We start from the raw sequence: 26,244 nt of genomic DNA on the forward strand, positions 1-26,244 counted from the left end.
TTGAATTTTCCTTTTATAGCCACACCCAGCTCCCCCTACCTACCCTACCCTACCCATCTCTAACTCCTGGTAACCAGCAATTGTTCTCCACACATGTCTGGTCTATAATCCTCCACTCTACCAGCTGAGCTATGAAAGGGTCCATTCTGTTTCTCTCTCTCTCTCTCTCTCTCTCTCTCTCTCTCTCTCTCTCTCTCTCTCTCTCTAAATATACATACACACACACACACACACACACACACACACACACACACATTTAGGGCTGCACCTGCAGCATATGGAAGTTCCCAAGCTAGGGGTCGAATTGGATCTGTACCTGCCAGCCAACACCTCAGCCACAGCAATGGTGGATCCGAGTTGCAACTGTGAACTATGCCACAGTGTGAGGCAACGTGGGATCCCTAACCCATTGAATGAGGCCAGGGATGGAACCTCATGGATACTATGTTGTGTTCTTAACCTGCTGAGTCACAATGGGAACACCTCCATTTGTATAATTTTTTGTCATTTCAAGAATGTTATATAAATGAAATCATGCAGTATGTGACCTTTGGGGATTGGATTTTTTTTTTCACTCATCATAATTCCCTGGAAATCCAAGTTGCTGCATGTTTCAATAGTTCATTCCTTTTTATTGCTGAGTAACATTCCCTGGCATGGATGTACTGTCTGGCTTAAGGACATCTGAGTTGTCTCCATTTTCTGGTTATTATAAATAAAACTGTTATGAACATTTGTGTACAGGTTTTTATGCAAAGATAAGATTTAGTTTATCTTGGATAAAGGCCTGAGTGCACTTGCTGAGCAGTCCATGTTTAGTTTTAGAAAAAACTTCCAAACTATTTTCTAAAATGACTCTATCATTTTACATTCCTAAAGCAATATGTTTGAGAAATCTGCTTTCTCACCCTCACCCTTTTTTTCTTAAAAGCCATGCTGATGTGTGATAGTTCTCATTGTGGTTTTAATCTGCATTTATTTCTCTAATAGTCAATGATGTTGAGTATTTTTTCATGTGCTTATCTGCCAGTTGTATACCTTTTTAGTGAAATGTCTATTCATGCCTTATGTCCTTTTTTAAAATTGGATTGTTTTATCTTTTCTGCACCATGTGAAAGTTGTGGGGCCAGGGATCGAATCCATGCCACGGCTGTGACCTAAGCCACAGTAGTGACCCAAGCCACAGCAGTGACATGCCATATCCTTAACCCACTATGCCACCAAGGGAACTCCTAAATTTGATTGTTTTTAACTGTTCATTTTTGAGAATTCTTTACACATTCTAGATACTATTCCTCTGCTGGATATATGCTTTACAGATATTTTCTCCCAGGCTATAGATTGCCTTCTGTTTATTTAATAGATTTTATTTTTTAGACAGTTTTAATATTTAGAGAAAAGTTAAGCAGATAATATAGAAAGTTTCCATGTACCACCCCCACCCACTCATTCATATTTTTCCCTATTACTGACATCTTGCAGTAGTGTGGCATATTGGTAATAATTAATCGACCAGTATTAACATATTATTACTAACGTCCATAATTTTTATTGCTGAATAATGGTTCATTGTGGAGAAGTACCATTAACCTATTGAAGAACATCTCAGTCACTTCCAGGCTTTGGTCATTGTGACTAGAGCTGCTGTAAACATTCAAATTTAGGTTTTTATGTGGACATAAGTTTTCAGTTCAATAAATAGCACACCTAGGAGTGTGACTGTTAAATTATATGGTAAGAATACATATAGCTTGGTTAAAAAAAAAAAAAGCCTTTTAAGTGAATGTACCATTTTACATCTTTTACATAGCATAAACATTTTTTTTTAATTTTATGGCCACAGCATATGGAAGTTCCTGGGCCACGGATTGAATCTGAGCTTCGGCTGAGAACTACAACAAGGCTGCAGCAACGCCAGATTTTTTAAGCCCGTATGCCAGGCCAGGGATCAAACCCATACCTCAGCAGCAACCAGAGCTACTGCAGTCTGGTTCTTAACCCACTACAGGAACTCCAGTATGAACATCTTTCCATATGTGTATTTTCCATCTGTATATCTTCTTTGTTGAAGTATCTATTTAGATCTTTTGCCTTTTTTTTTTTTTTTTTGCTTTTCGTAGGGCCGCGCTCACGGCATTTGGAAGTTCCCAGGCCAGGGTTCAAATCGGAGCTTCAGCTGCCAACCTGCACTACAGCCACAGCAACGTGGGATCCCCGACCCACTGAACAAAGCTAGAGATCAAACACACATCCTTATGGATACTATTTGGATTGATTTCTGCTGCGCCACAAGGGAAACACCTGCCTATTTTTTAATTGGGTTGTTGTTTCCTTATTGTTTTGTTTGTTTGTGTCTTTTGTCTTTTTAGGGCCACACCCAAATCATATGGAGGTTCCCAGGCTAGGGGTCAAATTGGAGTTGTAGCTACCAGCCTACGCCACAGCCACAGAAACACCAGATCCGAGGTGTGTCTGTGACCTACACCACTGCTCACGGCAACGCCAGATTCTTAACCCACTGAGTGAGGCCAGGGATGGAGTCCTTGTCCTCATGGATCCCAGTCAGGTTCATTAACCACTGAGCCATGACGGGAACTCTGGGTTGTTTCTTTATTTTTGAACTGTAAAGAATTTTTTGGAGAAGTCCCCATCGTGGCTCAGTGGTTAAGGAATCCAACTCGGAACCATGAAGTTGCGGGTTCGATCCCTGGCCTTGCTCAGTGGGTTAAGGATCTGGCTTTGCCATGAGCTGTGGTGTAGGTTGCAGACTCGGCTCACGGCTCGGATCCTGAGTTGCTGTGGCTCTGGTGTAGGCTGGCAGCTGCAGGTCTGGTTGGACCCCTAGCCTGGGAACCTCCATATGCCGTGGGAGTGACCCTAGGAAAGGCAAAAAGACACACACACACACACACACACACACACACACACACACACACACACAAAACAGTGTCTTTCACAAAGCAGAAGTTTTTTATGTTAATAGAGTCCAACTTATCAGTTCAATTCTTTCATTCATGGATTGTGCTTTTGGTGTCGTACCTGAAATTTCATCACCAAATCTGAGGATATCTAGATTTTCTATGTTATTTTCTGGAAGTTTTGCAGGTTTGTGTTTTACGTTTAGATCTATGATCCATTCTGAGTTACTTTTTGTGAAAGGTGTAAACTCTGTGTCTAGGTTCATTTTTCACAAACCAATTTCCAATTGTTCTAGCTCCATTTACTTAAAAGATTATCTTTTCTCCATTGAATTGCCTTTACTCCATTGTCAGCAACCCCTTGACTGTATTTGTGTGGGTCTATCTTGTAGCTCTCTGTATAGTTCACTGATTTATTTGTCTACTCTTTCACCAGTCCCACAGTCTTGATTATTGTAGCTTTACAATAAGTCTTTAGGCCATAGAATGTCAGTCTTCCAATTTTTTTCTTCTTCCTTAGGGTGGTATTGACTATTCTGGGCCTTCTTCCTTTCCATATAAACGAGTATAGTCAGTTTGATGAGATACACCAATTGATTTCCTCCAAGTGGGGATTGAGATCAATTCCCATTGGGCCCCCTGTCACCAGAGAATGAAGAGGAGAGAGGTAAGTGCCAACTAGCCTACCTCTCATCAACTTGTTTCACTTTATCGCTGCTGCATGGGGATGGAGGTACCATAACTCTGGACAAACTGACACTACTCCATCAGGGGGTTCTGAGCATGAGGCCCACATCCCTGGTGTGAGAGGATGGATGGAGTTCAAGTCCTCATTCAACCCTATTGAAAACTGTTCTGTGTTTTCTTAGATTTTGTGTTTGTTTGACACCCATCCTTCACTAGGCCAATTATATTAACTGCTTTTTTATTTTTATTTTTTTATTTGTGATGCTCTGGTATTTGGGTACCTTATGAAACATAAGAAAATATAGTTAATAAAAGTAATTCCTGGAGTTCCCATCATGGCTCAGCGGAAACAAATCTGATTAGCATCCATGAGGATGCAGGTTCAATCCCTGGCCTCACTCTGTGGGTTAAGGATCCAGCATTGCCATGAGCTGTGGTGTAGTTTGCAGACAAGGCTCAGATCTTGCGTTGCTATGGCTGTGGTGTAGGCCAGAAACTACAGCTCCAATTTGACTCCTAGTCTGGGAACCTCCGTATGTCACAGGTGCAGCTCTGAAAAGACAAAAAAAAAAAAAGTAATTCCTAAAGATAATAACAACTTGCCTAAAAGCTCGTCTTCTTTAACTTATTGGAGTCTTCCTATGTTTATTTGGTGTGTTATGTTGCCAAAGATAAACAAAGCTGGACACTTTAAGTAGTAAGAACTGTTTTTACTCAGTAAAAAATACTATTACAGGAGAGAAAAGTGTTCCACTTTGATTTAATGAGAAGTGACTTCACTTTAAAGAGAGAATGAAGGCATGGAAGGAGTCAGCAGAGGCTTAGGATAGTCAGACAAAGTCAGAAAAATGAAAAATTACAAAAAGCAGGAAGCAGAGGTTTGTCCCTGTAAAACTCTTCTGGTTTTGCCAATTGGTACTTATTGAAGTTAAGCTCCTCCCCTCCAACAGAGGCTGGGAAACAAGGAGCCTGTCTTCCTTCAGGTATTAACTGGAACTTATTACCAGTAAGTGCTTTTGGCATCCTTGAGTTTTCTCAAGCAGACACACTAAGGGGGGATGGGGTCATCCCAGGGATGTGGCCTTGGACTATTAGAAACTATTTTAGTGGGTTTTTTTTTTTTTCCAGTCTTTATAGACCAAGGTTGAAGCCTAGTTAAGAAAGGGCTCAGGGGACCTTGGTTAGAGTTTGGTCAAGGAGAGAATCTCAGACAATGTCCAGTGGGTTTTAGTTATAAGAGGCAGGACCTGAGAAAACAAGGCAACTCCGTCTTGGCGGAACCAGAATTACTCAGCCTTAGAAGATTTGAAATCTCTCCAGATGATTCTAATATGCAACAAACTTTGAGAACCACAAGACAAAGACCAAAACTGCCCTCCCTTGTTTCAATAATGCCCCCCCCAAAAGAAATAAGTTCCTCTGAGGAAACTGCATGCTGTGGTGTGTGTACATGTAAGTATATCTGTACATATGTGCACATACATGCACACACCAGCATGAGAGGTAGAGAATAGGCCTTTTTGTCTCAAGCAAAAGAAGATAGAAAGTGCTTAGAGCTATGGAAATGTACCAAGCTGCCTTTGTTTTAGTGAGGGGAAGCAAGAGGGGTCCTAGCAGAATTCAACCCCATATCCATTTATGTGGCCATAAAAAGGAGAGAGGGATGCTTCTTGAGGTTATGGTTTGAGGGGTCATATTCATGCTAGATATTGTTGATCCAGTTCTGGCCCTCACAGTTTTCTTTGCTGGATGCTTCCTGCCTGAAACTATGAAAGTGACTCTTGGTCTCTCTGCAATTGCTCAAAATTCATCGGGAAAGCACTGCTTTCAGGCCCGACTTTCCCAGAACTCATTAAGCATGGTTCTATTGTTTCTTTTACGACTCATTTAGATCCTAACGGTTATTTCATGGAAATGCAAATGCAGAAGCCAGAAGGGGGAGAACTCCTTTCAGAAGCCAAGCAGTGGCCTCTGGAATGCTAAAGGTTCTGAAAACTGATCCAAACTATCGCTGGGTTCTTGGGCTCCATCTCCGGAAAAGAACATTTTTCTAGACTGAGTGCTGCCTGAAAGGCTGTTTGACATTTCTGGCTGTGAAAAGAAAAGGCTAGGTGGGGCCTGAGGCTTCCCTAGAGGCAGCAGTAGATGTTGGCTTGAAGCGAGATCCTAATTCTCTGCTCAGGAATTGAACCTGGGCAGCCTGAATGAAAACGAGGAATTGTAGCCACTAGACCAGCTAGAGGTTAGAAGCAGAATTGCCCTGATTCTTGCCCCTGTTGAAAGCAAGAATGTTTCAAGGAGGCAAAGACTGTAAAAACAGGTACAAAATTTATTGTTAGAGACACAGTACAACATGTGGGAGAGCACAGAAATACAGAGTATTAATCTATTTACCTAAGGCAGAAATAAGCTGTAATTCACACCAGAAGGAGAACTGAGGGTGTGGGCACCCCCTTGCATGAGGATTGCGTCAGAGGGGTGATTTAAATTCCTTATATAGGACAGTTGATATGGGTTTTTGTCTTCCTTTGGCCAATTAACTTGTTTCATCTTTCTCACCTGACCAGATCTAGGGCCCTCCCCTGATCTGCATGAGCATCTTTTGGCCAAGATGGATTCCAAAGCAGAGCATGGTGGGAAGTTTATCCAGGCTTATTATGCCCTAGAACCCCCTCCCTTTTTCACCCAGAGGGGTCTTACTGCACATGTGGGGTTGGGGTCTCCCTGATCCTGAGAACGGGAGGTATGTGACCTCTTTGTTCTGCCCAAGTGGGGCTCAGCCCCTCTTCTGAGTCGATCATCCCCACTGTTTAACAAGTTCACAGAAATACCAGTTACTTGCCTTGTGCTTGTTATTATTTCTATCTTGGAAGATAGGTAGGTGGCTGGTTCTAAATGGCTGTCCTAAAGTCCACCTATCTCCTGCCTCAGGAAGTGTAAATACTAGGCTAGTTGCAGTTGTCTATCCTGGAGCCCATCCATCTGCCTCAGTTCTCAAATCAGAATCGCTGGCATCCTTTGAGATCACCCTGGTGCTTCCACTCCACCCCAGACATTCTGATTTTTTTTTTTTTTTGGTCTTTTTGCCAATTCTAGGGCTGCTTCCACGGCATAGGGAGGTTCCCAGGCTAGGGGTCCAATCGGAGCTGTAGCTGCCAACCTACACCACAGCTCGCGGCAACGCCGGATCCTTAACCCACTGAGCAAGGCCGGGGACCGAACCCGCAACCTCATGGTTCCTAGTCAGATTGGTTAACCACTGCGCCACGACGGGAACTCCACATTCTGATTTAATTGGGACTGAATTCAGGCATTGGTATTTTTTTAAAAGCTCCCCAGGTGATTCTGACAGGCAGCCAGGGTTGAAGGGCCAAGAACCCTAGAGATCTTGCAGAGTTCTGGGAGACAAGAACAAAAAGGCAAGGACTAGTAAATACAAATTACAGTGTCTGGGAGCAATACACACGGCGTACTTTCCCCAGAACACTTACTCTGAGCCTAGACACGGAGATGGAAAAGACAGTCTGTCCTGTCCAGCAGGTTAGGCAGATGATAAAAGCCAAGGCAGGCGTGTAAGGCCACGAGAGTGGGAAGGGACATGAGGAGAAATGTCTTAACAAAAAGTGGACATTTGGGCTGCACCTTGAAGGTGGGCAGAGCTTGGACAAGTGGTGAAAGACATTCTGCACCTACAGAACAGCATCTTCATGATGAAGCAAAATTATTTTTAAAACAGGACAAGAAAAATTTAACAAAGTTTCTCTGCCATTTGAGCCACTACTCCCTCCTCTTTAGTGTACAGTGTGTATCTGCATTATACATGATTAGATCTCCTTGGAAGATACAGGAATGCCTGCTGCAAAAATAAATAAATATAAGCAATTTCCTACTGGGGCCAGCAAGGAGAGGGAACATTCCTTTCTCAGTCCTATAATGCGACATGATGACGCCACTACTCACTTTGTTAGACTGTGTAAACAATCAATATAGTACTTTGATGTATAACCTTTTGTTTCAAAAACTTGTGTGCTGGGAGTTCCCGCTGTGGCACAGTGGGTTAATGATCTGGCTTGTCTCTGTGGCATTGCCAGTTCTATCTCAGACCCACGGAAGTAGGTTAAGGATCCAGCTGTGAAATACAGGCTCAGATTTGATTCCTGGCCAGAAATTTCCATTTGTCACTGATGCGGCAAAACCAAACCAATCCAAACCAAAAAAAAAATCTTACATGCTTTAAGGTAGTTCCCATTGTGGCTCAGCAGTTAACGAACCCAGCTAGTATCTAAGAGGGTGCAGGTTCGCTCCCTGGCCTTGCTCAGTGGCTTGAAGATTCGGCATTGCTCTGGCTGTGGTGTAGGCTGGCAGCTGTAGCTCTTATTTGACCCCTAGACTGGGAACCTCTATATGCTGCAGGTGTGGCCCTAAAAAGACAAAACCAACAAAAAAAAAAAACAAAAAAACTTCCTTGCTTTGATCTGATGGATGGAACAGTCCTCAGAGCCATCTGAAAGACTGTCCAGATTGCTACTCTCAGGTGGACTCGAATAAAATTTTCCATTTCTTTCTTAGATTGGCTGTTAATATTTTCACCAACATTCACAACCCTTTGGTTTGTTCCACTCCAGGCCACGTCTTCAGCATTACTCCTGAACATCTATATTATGCTTCGCATATGCATATAATATACATATATGTATATTATACACATATACATAATATACATATATATACAAAATATGCATAATATACATAATATGCACTCTTTTGAGCAGCCTCCTTACTAGGAGTGTCTATTAGAATCGCCTGGGGAAATTTCCAATTGCAGATTCTTTGAGGCTTCCTCCAGATCTACAGATTCAGACCTTCTTTGGGGGGCAGGTCCACATGGGTTTGGTTTTATTTTTTGATTTTGAAGGGAACTAACTCCCTGTATGATTCTGCTGCCCACCATTTCTCCTGTACTCCCTTGCTCCCCCCTTAAACAAGCTCTCTGGGAGAAAAAACCACCGTGCTGATTTCTGAGGGGGTTAAAATTAACACCAAGCCCAATTCTAAGCTATCAACACAGTTTAACAACTGGTTTGTAAAACTCGTGAATAGTTAACAATGGTCTCTCAGAAGCCACTAAGAGCCCAATCATCCACTCCCTCTCCCCACTGGTTAAGAACTATGATACTACAAGAAAATGTAGCATCAAAATCAAAAAACATTTATCCAATAGAACATCGTTAATGGTTTGTATACTAAAGTTAAAGACACCTCCTGCAGATAACTCATACAGCAAACAATAATACACTTAGGGAGAGAGATGGAGCTGCCAGACAGACAGTGAGGATAATGGGCCTCTTGCCTTGTCTAAATGGTAGGACTTCACCACACGATGTCACTCTAATACTTGCTTATTGACGTCTATGGACATCTCATGCAAGATAAGGCTCTCCTTGCTAAGACTGGGATTCTTTTACACCTCGGGACAATTATGAAATTACACCATATTCATTGTTTACTACTTGAAAGCAATCCTTTATGTATCTTTTTTTTTTTTCCTGTAAAAGAGATTACTAATTTGCAGAAAGGTAAGAGACAAGGGCAAAGAGGCATTTTGAATCACAAAACTGATGTAGCATAAGACTTTGATTTACTATATGAGTAAACTTGAACAAGATTCTTAACCTCTCCAAAACTCACAGTGTTCATCTGTAAAATCTGGAAAAATGCTTGTAACTTCCACTTCACAGACTGGGAGTAAGTCTAAACTAAATGGGCATGTACTAAATGTCCATTCTGTGCCAGGCTCTGCACTGGGCCCAGAGAAAATCAATATGAGGAAGTACAGGAAGTACAGGTTTCTGCCCTTAAGAAGCTCCAAGTCTAACATCCAGGACAAATATCTAAACAAGAGAATATAGGACAACGGCCAGTAGATACGCTTAGGTTTCTGCATTAGCATGTATGTTATCTGACATTCTCTAATATCTTGACAAAAATCCTTCATGTGTAGTAGCTTTTTGGGGTGGAAATAAATAAAGTGTTGGTCTTTTTTTTTTTTTTCTTTTTAGGGCCTCACCCATGGCATATGGAATTTCCCAGGCTAAGGGTCCAATTAGAGCTGTCGCTGCCGGCCTACACCACAGCCACAGCCACAGGGGATCTGAGCTGCATCTGCGACCGACACCACAGTTCACTGCAACTCTGGATCCTTAACCCACTGATCGGGGCCAGGGATTGAAACCCGAATCCTCATGGATACTAGTCGGATTCATTTCCACTGACCCACAACGGGAACTCCCGAAGTGTTGGTCTTAATGTTTCAATTATAACAAGCCTCTTAACCCTGGCCCCTCCTCCACACAAACTGCTCAGGAGGAATAGCACTGCTGAGAAGGAAGCAGGAGCAGTTAGAATGTTCTCAGTTGTGAGCAGCAGACACGCACTACCTGAGGGGTGAGGATGAATGAGTGCATCAACTCACAGAAACAAAATCTGACAGTAGAGGGCGTTCTGGACGTGGTGGCACTACCAGTTGGCTTTGTCATCAAGGCAATCATCTCAATCCCACACTCCTTAGTGGGTCATCTTCAAGCTGGCTTCCTTCCCTGTACTACGTTGCTGTAGCACCACAAATCTCAAGTCAACTTTCCAGGCAGAAGGCCCATGTCTCATCCTGCAGGATGGGGACATGGACAGTAGGATTGACTGAGGTCACATGCTCTTTCCCAGCCAGTCATTGTGGCCAGGCAGATGGACTGGTCTGATTGGCTTACTCTAGGTCACATGTGGTCCTGGAGCGGAGAGTCAGCTGTGGGTCACATCTGATGCCAATATAGAAACTGGGAGTTGTGGATAAGGGATGAGGGGGAAATGGAAGCATCAACTATTAGCTAGACCTGCGTATGAGTCAAGCTTTGGGGGAGAGACAAGAGGATTCATGCAGGGTTTGTGACTTGCCCTTCATATGCTCCTTTCCTCCCCTGCCCTGTCCTCACACTGCCATCATAGAATTCTTCCAATTTTTTGGGGGGGTAGAGAAACTCTCACTTAGAGGCCAGCCGTTCTGCTCACCTGTGAGGTGTGGGAAGGGGGCTGTACTGTCAGATACAGACCATTGGTTCTATCCCCTCCCGTATCTGTCCTGTCTCACACATATCACTCCTATTTCTCCTCTACTTGGCATTTCCAAGTCTCACACCTTCTCCCATCTGCCCAGGAAATTGCCCTCCCCTGCTGGGAGCGGCCTGCACATTTTAGACTGCAGCCTTCCTGCCCTGCATCCACTGTCCTTCCAAAATCAAGTAGTAATCTCTAGCTTCCTGCAGTCTCCCTACCATCCACTTCATTTGCCGTGAATTATACATCTATATTCCTCTACTGTCACTTCAATGAAGTCTAGGAGGAAGAGGAGATAAACACACATGATCAGCCATCTTAAGCTAAAACTCACTGACCCATATTTTTCTACAAAAATTAAACCTCCTGTCATGCTTGTGGTTGGCTTAAATAAGTTTATGTCAAAGATGAAGTGATGAGAGTCTTTTTTTGTAGCTGCCACACAGGGATGCTTTTGGAGATAACCAGGCCGTGAGGGCACTGAAGCTATGACTGTGGAGACAGGAGGAGTTGCTAAGGATGGGGTGGGGGCGGGGGGTGATAAAGAGAAGATTTTGGAGAAGATACGTAGACACAGACATGGTTTTCAGGGATCTTCAACATCAGCAGGTGGAAGGGTGTTTCCGTGCAGCACTAGCTTAACTGCCTAGGTGATTTGGGGCACATCACTTTCTTCTATAAACCTCCATTTCCTTCTCTGTATCCCATCAGGTTTTTAGGATCAGTATTAAGGAAAGGTTCTTGGGTTACAAGCAACAGAAACGAATTCTAGGAGTTCCCGTCATGGCTCAGTGGTTAATGAACCTGATTGGTATCCATGAGGATGCATGTATGATCCATGGCCTTGCTCAGTGAGTTAAGGATCCAGCAATGCCATGAGATGTGGTGTAGGTCACAGACACAGCTCAGATCTGGCATTGCTGTGGCTATGGCATAGGCCGGCAGCTGTAGCTCCAATTTGACCCCTAGCCTGGGACCCTCCATATGTCATGGGTGCAGCCCTAAAAAGACAAAAAAAAAAAAAAGAATTCTAGATAATAAAACACTTCTAGATAATAATTCACTTCTAGATAATAATTCTAGATAATAAACATTTCTAGATAATAATTCTAGATAACAAAACACTTGCTGTCAAAGCAGCAAGTGTGAATGAAGACATCAGAGCAGTAGAGGCTTTGGCAACATAAGTATATAGACCCTGGGGAATCCCCATGGTGGTGCAGCAGAAACAAATCCAACTAGTATCCATGAGGATGCAGGTTCGATCCCTGGCCTCACTCAGTGGGTCGGGGACCCAGCGTTGCCATGAGCTGTGGGGTAGGTTTCAGACTCAGCTTGGATCCTGCTTTGGGTCCTGTGTATGCTAGCAGCTGTAACTCCAATTCGACCCCTAGCCTGGGAACCTCCACATGCCACAGGTGTGCCTCTAAAAAGCTAAAAAAAAAAAAAAAAAAGAATATAGACCCAAGAGCTTCTGCTGTGGCACAACGGGAGTAGTGGCAGTGGTATCCTGGGAGCACTGGGTCACTAGTTCCATCCCTGGTCCAGCACAGTGTGCTAAGGATCCAGCGTTGCCAGAGCTGCAGCTTATGTTGGCACAGTGGCTTGGATCTGATCCCTGGCCTGAGAGCTCCATATGCCACGGGGTGGCCAAAAATGAAAAAAAACCGTGTGTGTGCACACACACACACACACACACCCCACTGAAAGAATCCACATTCCAGAAAAAATTTTATATACTGTGCTGGCCAAATAAAATGTGTCCTCCAGGCCTCCAATCAGCAACTCTCACTATAGGAAAGAGCCCAGGTTCCCGGGTAGCACAAAGGCTCTGTCAGCCCCAGGGCAACTCAAACTCCAGGCCAGAGACCCAATTTCATTATTTTTTTATTTTTTTGTCTTTTTGCCTTTTTTCTAGGGCTGCTCCCGCGGCATATGGAGGTTCCCAGGCTAGGGGTCTAATTGGAGCTGTAGCCGCCAGCCTACACCACAGCCACAGCAACACCAGATCCAAGCCACATCTGCGACCTACACCATAGCTCATGGCAACATGGATCCTTAACCCACTGAGCAAGTCCAGGATTCGAACCCGCAACCTCATGGTTCCTAGTTAACCACTGAGCCACAATGGGAAACCCCAAAGACCCAATTTTAGGCAGCAGGGAAGGACTACATGGCAAGGCATTAGGTGACAAAGACCATGTCTGGTTCTTCCCTAAGCTTCAGGCCCCAGCACAGAGGCAGCCCCCCAGAGTGCCCCTAAACAGGAGTCTTTGTCTCAGGTAAGATGTGGCTCCGGGATATTTGATAGCCCATCAGACTGCACAGCTCATCGATGTCTGATTTCACAGACAACTGCCCCTGGGGCCCTGGTCATGAGCCCTGTCGGGAGATGGGGGTAGGAGAAGAGACAGAACCACCCTCTTCTAGACAGTCGTTCACCAGCTGAAATCTCACAGAGTGGATGGCTCTTCCCTCAGCCCTAAAGCTACTAAGTGGTCACCACGCCTAGCACTTCTCTGCTTAAGAGTTTTCCAGTACACCACCTCCATCTTCCCACCCCCAGGAACACTGAGCTCAGGCTTTGTCGCTGTCCACTGGATCCCCCACTAGCTGCGTTTGATCCCAAGGGAAGGGCTACATTCTGGCCATTTCTCAGTCTTCAGCTCTGGACCTCACCCAGAGTAGATGCTTGGTAAGTGCTTAAAGGTAGCCAAGAACCATTGCTCCCAACCCCCAAGCAGGCCTCCAAATTCATATGTTGAAAACCTATTGCCCAAGGTAACGGTATTAGGAGATACCTTTGAGAGGTGACTTTTGGGAGGGCAGAGTCTTCATGAATGGGATTAGTGCCTTTCTAAGAGAGCTCCCAGAGCCCCCCTCATCCTCTCTACCATATGAGAACACACCCAGTTGTCAGCAGTTTGCAACCCAGAAGAAGGCCTCCACTAGGACCCAGCCATGCTGGCACCCTGATCTTAGACTTTCAGCCTCCAGAACTGTAAGAAATTTCTGTTGTCTATAAGGTACCCTGTCAATGGTGATTTGCCATAGCAGCCCAAACTAAAGCAGTCATGTTTGCTTTTCTGGAAGTCATGATCTGGGTCAGGAGACCTCATCTCAACCACTGACATGGCCTCTTCCATCCTGATCCTCAGTTTCCCCATTTCTACAGGAGGGAGAGACACACATGATTTCTCAGTGGACTCTTGGTTCCTCTAACTCCCTTCAGATTCAGTGTCTCTTTCTCTGTAAAAATAGCTACAATTTGAGGGGGTTTTTTGGGCCATGCCCATGGCACACAGAAGTTCCCTGGCCTGGGATTGAACCCAAACCACAGCAGTGACAACACTGAATACTTAACTGTTAGGCCACCAGGGAACTCCAAAATAGCTGCAGTTTTACCCAGGGTCTAAAGAGAGGGCTACTGATGGGTAGAAATGGCCCCTTGCACTCGGGAGACTGCCCATGGGCTCTACCTTTGAAGGGGGCAGGGAGTGAAGGATGGTTAGGGAGATGCTCAAGCAGTGAAACAGCTGTGGGCAGAAACAGACAACCAGCTGTAAGTCTCCCGCCCACCACTTAACTATGTGACCCAAGCCAGTCCCTTAATCTGAGCCTTTGTTCCCCCCTTGGCCCATGAGTAAGCAAGCAATGTATCTGTTGGATTGGGTTTTGAATCCTGAAGAGCTAATGGAATAGGAAGTCACACTCTGGGCTCTACGATGATGTCACCCTCATGGGGGAGGGGGGGCAAAGGAGGAGAGGCCAGTGAGCTTCCCCCACCCCCCTGCTGATCCTGACCCAGCAGAGCACAAGGTGCTGATACGTCTAAGCCCAGCTCCCCACCACCTTCTGCTATCAGACAAGAAATCCAGACAAGGCAAGAGCCATTTATACCTTAAAATTTTATGTGAAATTCTGTAAATGTGTATAGAGTGGCCTGTGGCCACCTGTCCACAGGCCTGGCCATCAAGACACCGCTGGCTCAGCACTTGGTGTAGATGGCTGCACTTCCCCGCTCTTCAAACTCTTCCTTGCTGACCCAGAGCTGCTGGAAGGCCTGCAGGGAGGCCAGGATGGAGCCGCCGGTCCACACGGAGGTCTTCCTCTCGGGAGCAGCAGCCACTGCAGGGCTGTCGCCAGGGCAGAGGAGGCACAGCTCCCTCTGGAAGCGCTCGGGAAAGCCGTCCAGCATAGTGCAGCCGCCACACAGCAGCACATTGGCGGCCATCTCCTCCTTGAAGCCCGCCTCCTGGCAGCGGCTCAGACAGGCGGCCGTGAGCGCGGGGAGGCCGGGCTGGTTGCTGCCCACCAGGGTGGGCTTGAAGAGCATCTCGGCACATTGGAAGCGCTCCTGGCCGATGGTGATGAGCTTGCCATCTGGGAGCTCGTAGTCCACACGGAGCTCCTCCAGGCGCAAGCCAAGCTCCTCCTCCGGCTTGAGTGCTGAGTAGCAGCACTTCTTCTTGATGTGCTCGATGATGTGCAGGTGGTCGTCCGTGAACGTGTGCCCGGCCTCGTTGAGCAGCTGCAGCAGGTAGTTGGTGAGGTCGCCGCCAGCATAGTCGGCGCGGCTGGTCAGTCCTGGCAACACGTCACCCTCGGAGATGGGCACCACGTGCGAGACACCGTGCCCGCTCTCCACCACCAGCCCAGAGGTCTTGCCATAGGAGTAGATGGACAGCAATGACTGGGACGTCACGTGCATGGCAGGGATGCCAAAGGCCTCAAACATGAGCTCCGCATACTTCTCCCGGTTGCTGCTGGGGCTGAGCGGGGGGTCGGAGACCAGCACAGCATGCTCCTCGGGGAGGATCTTCATGGCCGTGTGGAAGATGTACTCCCAGATGTTCTGGACGCAGTCCCAGTCCACCACGATGCCGTATTTGAGCGGGTTAATCAGCTTCAGAGGCGCCTCCATGTTGAGCAGCTCGTGGCCCACGTAGGTCTCCTTGCGGGTGTCGCCCGCATCAGCCCCTTTGGAGTAGCGCTTGCCCACAGTGGAGGAGATGAAGTAGGTGGGCCTAGGCTCGCCCGCATAGCCACACTTGCAGTACTGGGAACCCAGGTCAATGATGAGTGCCTTGATCTTGCGCACTTTCTTGGGCTTCGTCTTCAGCTGGGTGGCCGAGCTTGTGTCCCGGATGCCAGCATCAGGACCTGGCAGTGTGCCTGCCTCTCCAGGATCACCCTGAGCCGTGCCCATGGGCATAGGGCTAGGGTTGTTCCTCGTCGCCATCTGCCTTCCTTGCTTGCCTATCTCACATCCACATCCTAGAGCTCTGTGGGGAGAAATAAGAGCATCCACCTCCAGCAGTGCCTTGGCAACCCCTGGGGATTGTGATGTCACTGTGGGCTGGCCCATTCCGGCAGCCTGGGGAGGGCTTGGCCCTGACGGGCCTTTGCTCTGTCACCCCCACCCTCATCGGTCCAGCTTGACTCTGTTCCAGGACAGAGCAGGGGGCCAGTACAGTTTTAGAAATCCAAGCACACTTGAGTCTCAGAGTTTTCTGCTCCTTCTCCTTATATCCTCTTTCCTAATCCCCCGCTCACTAGCTGAACACCTTTTCCTCCCCACCTTCTTGGCTGAGAGGGTGGTAAGTGTTTGAGACCCTACAGTAAGCCAGACTCTGGAGGAGGCACCTCACATGACATTTCACAGAATCCTGGGAGGTGGGCAGAGCCGAGGAAATAGATCAAAGCTCAGAATGAAAATGACTTGCCTGAGAGTAAACAGTTCTTGGAGTGTTTATACTTCAAGTTTATCAACTCCAAAGGACCAGGTTTCCTAAAAGAGTGTAAGGGCTCTAGTGATAGCAACACGACCCTAAGCAGTGGCCAGTGTAGCCAGGAAGAAGGTGAATGGATAAGAGGAATTTGCAGGTGGGCATCTCTTGGGAGCGCAGAGGTACAAAAGAAGGAAGGGAGTCAGAAGGTTCTCCAGAGAGGTGCTGCCTACGTAGTGAAAGATGAGTAGGTATTTGCCAGATGGCTAAGAGGAGGGAAAGGCATTCCACACAAAGAACACAGCCTGAGTAAAAGTTCAGAGGGAGGCATGGTGGGGAGCTTCCAGTAAAGGTGTTTGGAAAAATAGATGAGAATAAGGAGGTCATGGAGGCAACTAGCAGGGCCTGAAATGCTAGAGGTAAGGGCTTGGATTAAACTGCCAACAGCTGGGGAGCCGGTGAAGTCTTCAAGCAGGGGAATGGTCAGATTTTGCTTATAGGGGAGTTCCCATTGTGGCTCAATGGGTTAAGAACTGACTAGTATCCATGAGGACACAGGTTTGATCTCTGGCTTCACGCAGTGGGTTAAGGTTCTGGTGTTGCTGCAAGTTGTGGTACAGGTCATAGACATGGCTCAGATCCCGCATTGCTGTTGCTATGGTGTAGGCTGGCAGCTGCAGCTCCGATTCAAACCCTGTCCCCCCCTCTGCCCCCCCGCTTGGGAATTTCCATATGCCACAGGTGCAGCCCTAAAAAGGAAAAAAAGAAAGCAGATTTGGCTTCTGGGACCAAATCTTAGAAAGATTTGTGTTTAGCTGTAATATAGAGGGACAAGACTCTCAGATCTGAAAGGAGACACTGAAGAAATTCTTTTGAGATGTGAAAGTGGGAGTTCCCATTGTGGCACAGCAGAAATGAATCCCACTAGGAACCATGAGGTTGCGGGTCTGATCCCTGGCCTCACTCAGTGGGTTAAGGACCCGGCATTGCCGTGAGCTGTGGTGTAGGTCGCAGACGCAGCTCAGATCCTGTGTTGCTGTGGCTGTGGCGTAGGCTGGCGGCTACAGCTCCAATTAGACCCCTAGCCTGGGAACCTCCATATGCTGCAGTGTGGCCCTGAAAAGGCAAAAGAAAAAAAAAGTGAAGGCATAAAAAAATTTTTTTTAATTAAAAAATTTTTTTAATTAAAAAATATGTGAAGGCGGCCTAAGCCAGGGCTATAATAGTGTAGAAGAGAGGAAAGGGCAGGTTCTAAAGAAATTCAGAAGGTAAAATCTAATCAAATAGATTGGTTCTCAACTATCCTCAATTCAATCCAAGCTCCTAGTCTAGCATTTAAGACCCTTTCTCATAGGCTCCTGTGACACCTCTCACCTCAAGCATTGCATTTACGTCAGATGATGAGATGTGGGAAATGAGAGAGAAGGAAGGGTGAATCCCTTTCCTTTGTCCAAGCAAAGCTGGCCTGTCCTCCAGAAGGAACAAATTTATCAGGTTCCTACAAGATCCTCCAAACTGACCTTCTCCAAAAAAAAGAGACAAACTCAGGGGTCCTTTCAAGAACTATCACCTTATGGGTTTTTAGTCTTGGGACAAAGAACCAAACAGTGCGATCCCATGAGAAAATATGGTCTAAGAAAGCATGAGCAATGTAGCGTTTCTCCCTAGAGGGATCTCACCAGAGACTCCAGGAGCCCACGTGTGCCTTAGATGGCTAGTGATAAGCGTGCAAAGTTGGGTGTGCCAGACAGTGGAAATTTTGGGTGCAGTGTGTCATCAGTCTTTATATTCTTCCATCGTTGATACCACCGTGTGCTGACCCAGACAGAAGGGTCACAAAAGGTGACATGATAGCTAAGGGGAAAGGGTTTCCACTAGGAGAGAGCATCCAGGCATACATAAGCCTGCAGGGCGCAATAAAAGGAGTGAAAGTGTCCGTTGGCTTTAGCCTGAAGAATGTGAGGGTGGACTCTGAGAGCCCCTGTGCTGATGGACCATACAGACTAGATGGAGCAAATGGCCTTAAGCTAGCGCAGCACCTCACCCACCCATGACAACAGGAAGGACTAAGGCCAAGCGAGCATGGGGAGAAGCCTATGAAATGGCGTGTCGGGCTTCGAGTGTCTTCGTGCAGTGGGATGCACAGGTCGAGTGAGGAGGGTGTATACTGGGCTCATAAAGAGGTCCACACCTCAGTCCCTGGAACCTGCGTGTACGTGAGCTTTCATGGTAAAAGGGACTTTGAAGCACAGGCCAAGGAGTTTGTGATGGGGAGATTAACAACCCTCCATTATCTGGGTGGGTCCAAAGTAATCAGAAGGGTCTTAAGAAGAAGGAGACAGGAGGGTCAATGTCAGATAAGGAGATGTGACAACAGAAGCAAACATCTGAGAGGCCTTGAAGATGCAGGAAGAGGCCACAAGCCAAGGAGGCATCTAGGAGCTGGAAAAAGCAAGGAAGAGGATTATCTCTCAGAGACTCTAGAAGAAATGTGGCCTTTTAGACACCTTGATTTTAGCCCATTAAGACTAACTATGGGCTTCTAACCTCCAGAATTGTAAGATAATAAATTTAGGTTTTAAGCCATTAAATTTGTGGCAATTTGTTATGGCATCAATAGGACACTAAATATAGGCTCTTACAGGAATCCAGAGCAGTAAAAATGTACTAGGTGGCTGCAGACTTCTCAGAATTCTTTTTTTTTTTTTTTTCTTTTTAGGGCCTCACCCCTGGAGGTTCCCAGGCTAGGGGTCAAATTGGAGCAGTAGCTGCCGGCCTACACCACAGCCCCAGCAACGTGGGATCCTTAACCCACTGAGCGAGGCCAGGGATTAAACCCACATCTTCATAGATACTAGTCAGGTTCGTTAACCACTGAGCCACGCTGGGAACTCCAGATTTCTCAGAATTCAAAAGGTGGATTGAGGAGAAAGAAAATAGATGATTCTAAATACACCTTTGGTTATAAGTTCTCTTGAAATAAAGTCAAGCAACCCAAGTTGACCATGTAAACCCCTGAAAAGCAGAGGTAAGTAAACTATTTCTCAGCTATCCCAGAGAAAAGTACTTTCCTATTATCTGTCTTTCACAATTCAAGGCCATCTCCTCCTCTCCCCACTGAACTAAGAAACTGCCCCCATCAGATAGTCACAAGGCTCATGAGACTGGACTTGGCCATTTTCTTCTCTCACACCCCAAAAGGAACAAAGAACATCCCAGTAACTTCCTTAAAAAAGAAAGCCCACCATTGCAGTGACTGCCTCTTTTATTGAGAGCATGGTGCTACATAACCTAAGGCAGGGTTCTGGGTGCCCTGAGAGCATCAGGTGTCAGCACCAACATGCCTGGCTTCGGAGATGACATGTGAGACAGCAGCCAAGCAGCCTCAGAGACATGTGTCAGGTCCCATCATGATGTGTCCGTAGGAAACCCCTGGGAAGAAGTTGTAGTCAGCAGAGCTTGACACTGCTGGCTGGATATCCTTGGGGGAGCTATGCACCCAGGACCCCTGATGTTCTCATCAGTGGGACTATAGGGTCTAATTTCATTGCCAACCCAATGACCTGGACGAAGGAGGAGTATGTGTGCAAATAAGAGTCTGCAGTAATTCCTCTGAAGGTCGCCCTAAGAAACGAGCAGGACAAAATTGCTGGGCAGAGTCACCACAGCCGCAATTGGTCCTGCTGAAATCTAAATCATACAGTGTCAACTCTCTGCTCAAAATTCTCCAGTGCTTTCAACCTCACAGAGAGTCAGAGCCAAAGTCCTAGCAATGGCCCGTGAGGTCTGAGCCGCTCACCCTCCCCCAGCCCTCCTCCCATGTCACATACTTTTCTGGGCTGTCTCCACAGTAGTCACACTGGTCGTCTTGGGATCCTCTGACTCTGAGATCAGCAAACTTTTTCTGTAAAGGGCCAGATGGTCGATATTCATCATTAGCTTTACAGGCCATAGAGTATTTATTGCAGTGACTCAACTCTGAGGTTGTAGCACAAAAGCAGCCATAGACAATATGTAAACGAAAGAGCATAGCTGTGATCCAATATAACTTTATTATAAAAACAGGCCGCAGGTCTGATTTTGTAGACCCCTGCTCTAAACCCCTGTCATCTGCACCTGCCACTCCCCAAGACACACATGGAGCCCTCCCTGACCCCTTCAGGTCTTCACTCAAGTGTCACTGTCTCAGGGAGCCCTGCCCAAGCACATGAACACAGCCACCCTGCCCTGCTCCCTTCCCTGCTTTGCTTTTCCATTTTGCTCTTAATACTTTCCAACATATATTTATTTTGGTTATTGCCTGTCTCTCCCCAACCCCCACTGACTAGAACGTCAGTTCTAAAGGGCAGAGATTTTTGCCTTTTTTTTTTTTAACTGCTGCCTGCCTTGTACACAGCACTCAAAAAATATTAACTGATTGGATAAACAGGGTTTATTACAAAATTTAGAAAAGAGTAAGTCACCTCAAAAACACTATCCCAAATCTACCCTAACACAGGACAAAGTTCCCAGTATCTGGGAAGCCCTGGGTCACCAGATTATGTCATAATCAGTGATGTCATCATTGGGGAAATTCTCAAGTTGCCCTCTGATTTAAGTCTTTCAGGCCTTGAAGCCTGTGGGATTGAGGAACTTTCTGAGAACAAGATGGCTCTTGAGAGCATGTGGGCTCCACAGGCAGCAATCATAGGGGATGGGACTTCCAAGGGAGGGGGTGAACAGGCCTCCCTGCAGACCCAGGGCCTCCAGACGGCCTCCCTGAAGGAAGGCCCAGCGAAGCGGGCAGTGTGGGTTCGCCGCAACCGTTCGGAGACAGAAGACCCTACTAAATCGCCAGCGGTCAAGAAGCCCAAGCTGGAGGTAACCAAAGCAGTAGTCGTGGACCTTGGCACGGGCTACTGTAAATGCGGCTTTGCCGGGCTGCCAAAGCCCACCCATAGGATCTCTTCGACGGTGGGCAAGCCCTACATGGAGACCGCCAAAACTGGGGACAATCGCAAGGAGACATTTGTGGGGCACGAGCTCATCAACCCAGAGGTTCGTCTCAAGCTAATGAATCCTCTGAGACATGGCATCATCGTGGACTGGGATACGGTGCAGGATATCTGGGAATATCTCTTCCACCAAGAGATGAAGATCGCCCCTGAAGAGCACGCAGTCTTGGTTTCGGACCCACCCCTGAGCCCACACACCAACAGAGAGAAGTACGCGGAGATGCTGTTTGAGACCTTCAAAACTCCCGCGATGCACATCGCCTACCAGTCCCGCCTGTCCATGTATTCCTACGGGAGGACCTCCGGCCTGGTTGTGGAGGTGGGCCATGGTGTGTCCTACGTCGTCCCCATCTATGAGGGCTATCCTTTGCCCAGCATCACTGGACGGCTGGACTACGCGGGTTCTGACCTGACCGCTTACTTGATGAGCCTGATGAACAGTTCGGGGAAACGCTTCACCGAGGACCAGCTGTGCACTGTGGAGGACATCAAGAAGAAATGCTGCTTTGTGGCCCTGGACCCCATTGAAGAGAAGAAAGTCCCAGCCAACGAGCACACGATCCAGTACACCCTGCCAGATGGGCAGCAGATATACCTGTGCCAGGAAAGGTTCCTCTGCTCAGAGATGTTCTTCAAGCCTTCTCTGATCAAGTCCATGCAGCTGGGCCTCCACACCCAGACGGTGTCCTGCCTTAACAAGTGTGACGTCGCCCTCAAACGAGACCTCATGGGGAACATCCTGCTCTGCGGGGGGAGCACCATGCTCAGCGGTTTCCCTAACCGTCTGCAGAAGGAGCTGAGCAGCATGTGTCCCAATGATACCCCCCAGGTGAACGTGTTGCCCGAAAGAGATACTGCTGTGTGGACGGGGGGCTCCATCCTGGCCTCGCTTCAGGGCTTCCAGCCACTGTGGGTCCACCGTTTTGAGTATGAGGAACATGGGCCTTTCTTCCTCTACAGAAGGTGCTTCTAAGCACTGCTGAAGCATGGTTGCTCCGGTTGCCATGCATCAGCTTTGCTGGGTGACCACCCATCCCATACACAGGGAGCTGAGCCAGCATGTTCACTCCTGCAGTATTAAACAGTCCTCATATTTCCCTCCACCATTGTGTGTTTCTCTATTTTCTGATGTAAGGAGAACGTCATACCTGTAGCATCTACCTTAAAATATACATTTGCCAAAACAGAAGCAGGGGTTGGGGTGAGGAGAAGGGAGAAAGGGGGGTGATTATGGACCAAAAAAACATGCATTCTATATTGATCGCTTAAGTATTTGGGGGACAAACTACCTCTAAAATTATTCTGTCCCTTTTTTTATGCATTCCCCACTATAGTATTGTTAAACTCTGCTTGCAAGGGGGAGTTATGATAAAGATAGATTAGATAGATGGAGTTCCCATCGTGGCTCAGTGGGTTAAGAATCTGACATAGTCTCCATGACAATGTAGGCTAAATCCCTGGTCTTGCTCAGTGGGTTAAGGATCTGGCGTTACCGTGAGCTGTGGCATAGGTCGCGGATTGCGCTTGGATCCCGCGTTGCTGTGGCTGTGGCTGTGGTGTAGGCTGGCAGCTGCAGCCGATTTGACCTCTAGCCTAGGAACTTCTGTATGCCACAGGTGCAGCCCTAAAATGCCGAAAAGAAAAGGTTATCTAGAGTAAATGCTGTTGTGGCTTATAAGGAGACCCCTTTCAATAAACACCAATAGGAAGTGTGACATTGCCCTCAAATGAGACTGGTATGCTAGTATGCTGTTCAGTCACCCACAAAGCACAAGATCCATTTCACACTTCATCAGCAACTCTGAAGGCCTGGAAAGAGCTGACAAAGATGCCTGCTTTAACTGTTCTTTCTTTAAGTTCCAACAGTCACTTATGTCTCAATACCAGTTCTTACCAAACCATCATGGTGCCTGGCTGCTGAAACAAACCCAGGATATTATAAGCAAAATATGTGTATCTCTAAGGGAAAAATTCTTCAGGGAATAGGTACCATGTAGACTTCCCCCTTTAAAAAATTGGGGGCAGATGTATCCTGGGTTACCAGCACTATGGTGATGAGAATACAACATGCAGCCATTCTCAAGACACTTCAAGCACCAGCTGCTCATCTCCGACCAGACCGGATTCTCCATCAGCCTACAGGGTATACAACTGGAATTTGACATGGGCTCACGATAAAGGCTTCTGGTTCTGGGGCTGATGGTATGGGTTTGTGGGAGGTTGGCCCATGTTGGTCATTCTAACCCAACTGAGGAACCAAAGTAACATAAAGACCCTCTTGGCCAGGGAAGCCCTTCTAGGGCCCAGCATGATCTACGGTATTCTTGCAGGGCAGTTTGTAATTGGACCTCTGATTTTTTTTTTTTTAGAACAGTCCCCAGTACATTCTCTGCCCTGTCTCCAACACTGGCAGGCAGTACAAAATAGTGGAAAGAACATGGGCTTCAGACACTGTTTTGCTATCAACTAGCTGTGTGACTTGAGTCTACTCACCTGTAAAACTGAATTCAAATGCCTACCTCACACAGCAGATGAAACTACCAGAGACAAACACATGAACACCAATGTGTGGCCTCTAGAAGGTGATCACAAGGATTGTTAGCTGGTGTTATCTTATAGATTTCTACCTCTTATACAGGGGCCCAAATGCCTTACTATTGTCCTGAGCCACAGGTGCACCCAAAGGCACACACATTTAAGCACTCATAGAAGAGCTATGGCATCTCAAACACCCCTAGAGAACCACTCTCATAGCCTGCAGGTTTGCCTAGACAACCTTGAAAGACCTAAATGCCTGACCTTGGATCTAAGTCTGGTGAGTAAGCACAGGTGGCTGGTACCAGCAAGCTAGAGTAGAGAAGCAAAAATAGTCATAGATGGGCTTACCAGAAAGGACCAAGCCTTACTCTGGAGGATCAGGGGATCAACTAGGAGTTAGGTACATTCACTTGAGAGGGGTATGCCTCATTCACCCCAGTTTCCGCCCAAACCACTACTGTCAACACTCTATGAGGACAGGTTGAAGACTGGTTAATTCTTAACCTTTGGACTTCTTTGGTAGAGTGGTAAAGATGGTGGAACCCTCAGAATAATATTTTTAAATGCACAAAATAAAAAACATACGATTGCAGAAATACACTATCTGCAGATCCCTTAAGAGCCTATGAACCGCCAGTCGAGAACCCCCCCAAAAGGTGAGGATCTTGGTGAAGGGGAGGCATGGGAGGTGGTTCTAGAGATTGGGAACCTCCAGGCCATCCTAGGACTAAATGCTATACTGCATTTTAAAATGAAAAATCTCAATATAAGGCTAAACAACTGTGTAATCTTTCAGAGCACTTTATGAATTCTCTCACTTTTTGGCCCTTGCAGAAAAAAAGAATCTTCCTCATACATAAAAAAAGATGAATAGTTTTTAGTAAGTATTTGGAAGTCGCCTTAGCCCAATGGTTCTCAACTGGGGACAATTTTGACACCCACAGGGCATTATGCCATAACTAAAGAATATTTTTGGTTATCATAACAGGAGTAGGGGGTATGTAGTACTGGCATCTAGTTAGTAGAGGCCAGAGATGTTGCTAAACATCCTACAATACACAGGAGAGCCCCTCATAACAAAAGATGATTTAACCATATATATATAATTTGTTATATATAATATAGCAAATAATAATATAAACGAAAATAGCAACAGTATTGAGGTTGAGGATAGCCCAATGGGCACACAACATTGGAGAAAAGCAAGATTCGGTGAAATTAAACGACTTTGTCCAAGGACACTAGGATGAGTGTACCCATGACTTTGTTCTGTCCATATACCAGGAGAACATTGGTAGCTCATCTGCCTATTTGGGGGTTATGAGAACTTCTGTTTTCCTACATTGCCTTGTGACCACAGGGACACTGATAATACATACTCTGACAATGAAGAGCCTCAACATTTTAAACTTTAAGGCTCAGCTGGAAAATGGAAGTGCTCTTCAATAAAACCAACTAGACCACCCTAGGGAAACATGTGACTAGACTTGACCTGAAGGTCAGCATCAAGCCAGCAATGAGGAAAAGGCAGAAATCACAACTGGATTAGACATGTTAAACAATTAGCCAACTGCCTCTGGTCTTAGATGAACCTTTAGCACCTCAGAAATACATTTTGGGGAGTTCCCGTCGTGGCGCAGTGGTTAACGAATCCGACTAGGAACCATGAGGTTGCGGGTTCGGTCCCTGCCCTTGCGCAGTGGGTTAACGATCCAGCGTTGCCGTGAGCTGTGGTGTAGGTTGCAGACACGGCTCGGATCCCGCGTTGCTGTGGCTCTGGCGTAGGCCGGTGGCTACAGCTCCGATTCAACCCTTAGCCTGGGAACCTCCATATGCCGCGGGAGCGGTCCAAGAAATAGCAACAACAACAACAACAAAAAGAAATACATTTTGGGACTGATACAAAAAGCAGCCTGTGTCCCCTCCAGGAAGAAGGGGATCTAGGAACACAGCAGTTAACTGGATACATGAGCTCAGCTGGAATGGAAGATGGTTTACTTACTCCTGGTAGCAACATAAGCCATTAAAGTAAAGCGACTTGACCCTAACAAAAGCTACTTCAAATGTCATCAGAATGGTATCACAGGATAGCATTTAAACGAAAAAACTTCAAAAAAAAAAAAAAATGGAGTTCCCATCATGGCTCAGGCAGAAACCAATCTAACATCCATGAAGATGCAGATTCAGTTCCATCCCTGACCTCACTCAGTGGGTTAAGGACCCGCCGTTGCTTTGAGCTGTGGTGTAGGTAGCAGACGAAGCTCAGATCTG

At 46.5% G+C, this 26,244-nt stretch overlaps 2 protein-coding genes across 2 annotated transcripts; one reads left to right on the forward strand and one right to left on the reverse strand.

Annotated features, from left to right (window-relative positions):
* Nucleotides 1-14,614: 14,614 nt before the first annotated feature.
* On the reverse strand, nucleotides 14,615-16,011 carry ACTL7B (actin like 7B). Its single transcript, XM_047769580.1, has one exon. It carries the CDS (start codon nucleotides 15,952-15,954, stop codon nucleotides 14,701-14,703), a length of 1,254 nt encoding a protein of 417 aa, XP_047625536.1. The 5' UTR covers nucleotides 15,955-16,011; the 3' UTR covers nucleotides 14,615-14,700.
* Nucleotides 16,012-21,016: 5,005 nt separating this feature from the next.
* On the forward strand, nucleotides 21,017-22,538 carry ACTL7A (actin like 7A). Its single transcript, XM_047769581.1, has one exon. The coding sequence runs from the start codon at nucleotides 21,089-21,091 to the stop codon at nucleotides 22,406-22,408; it is 1,320 nt and encodes a 439-aa protein (XP_047625537.1). The 5' UTR covers nucleotides 21,017-21,088; the 3' UTR covers nucleotides 22,409-22,538.
* Nucleotides 22,539-26,244: the final 3,706 nt, after the last annotated feature.

This window comes from Phacochoerus africanus, chromosome 2 (genome assembly GCF_016906955.1).
Source record: "Phacochoerus africanus isolate WHEZ1 chromosome 2, ROS_Pafr_v1, whole genome shotgun sequence".
NCBI classification, from domain to species: domain Eukaryota; kingdom Metazoa; phylum Chordata; class Mammalia; order Artiodactyla; family Suidae; genus Phacochoerus; species Phacochoerus africanus.

Excerpts from the sequence above, each read along its gene's own strand:
- ACTL7B (XM_047769580.1), bottom strand. The coding sequence starts at position 15,954 with ATGGCGACGAGGAACAACCCTAGCCCTATGCCCATGGGCACGGCTCAG.
- ACTL7A (XM_047769581.1), top strand. The coding sequence starts at position 21,089 with ATGGCTCTTGAGAGCATGTGGGCTCCACAGGCAGCAATCATAGGGGAT.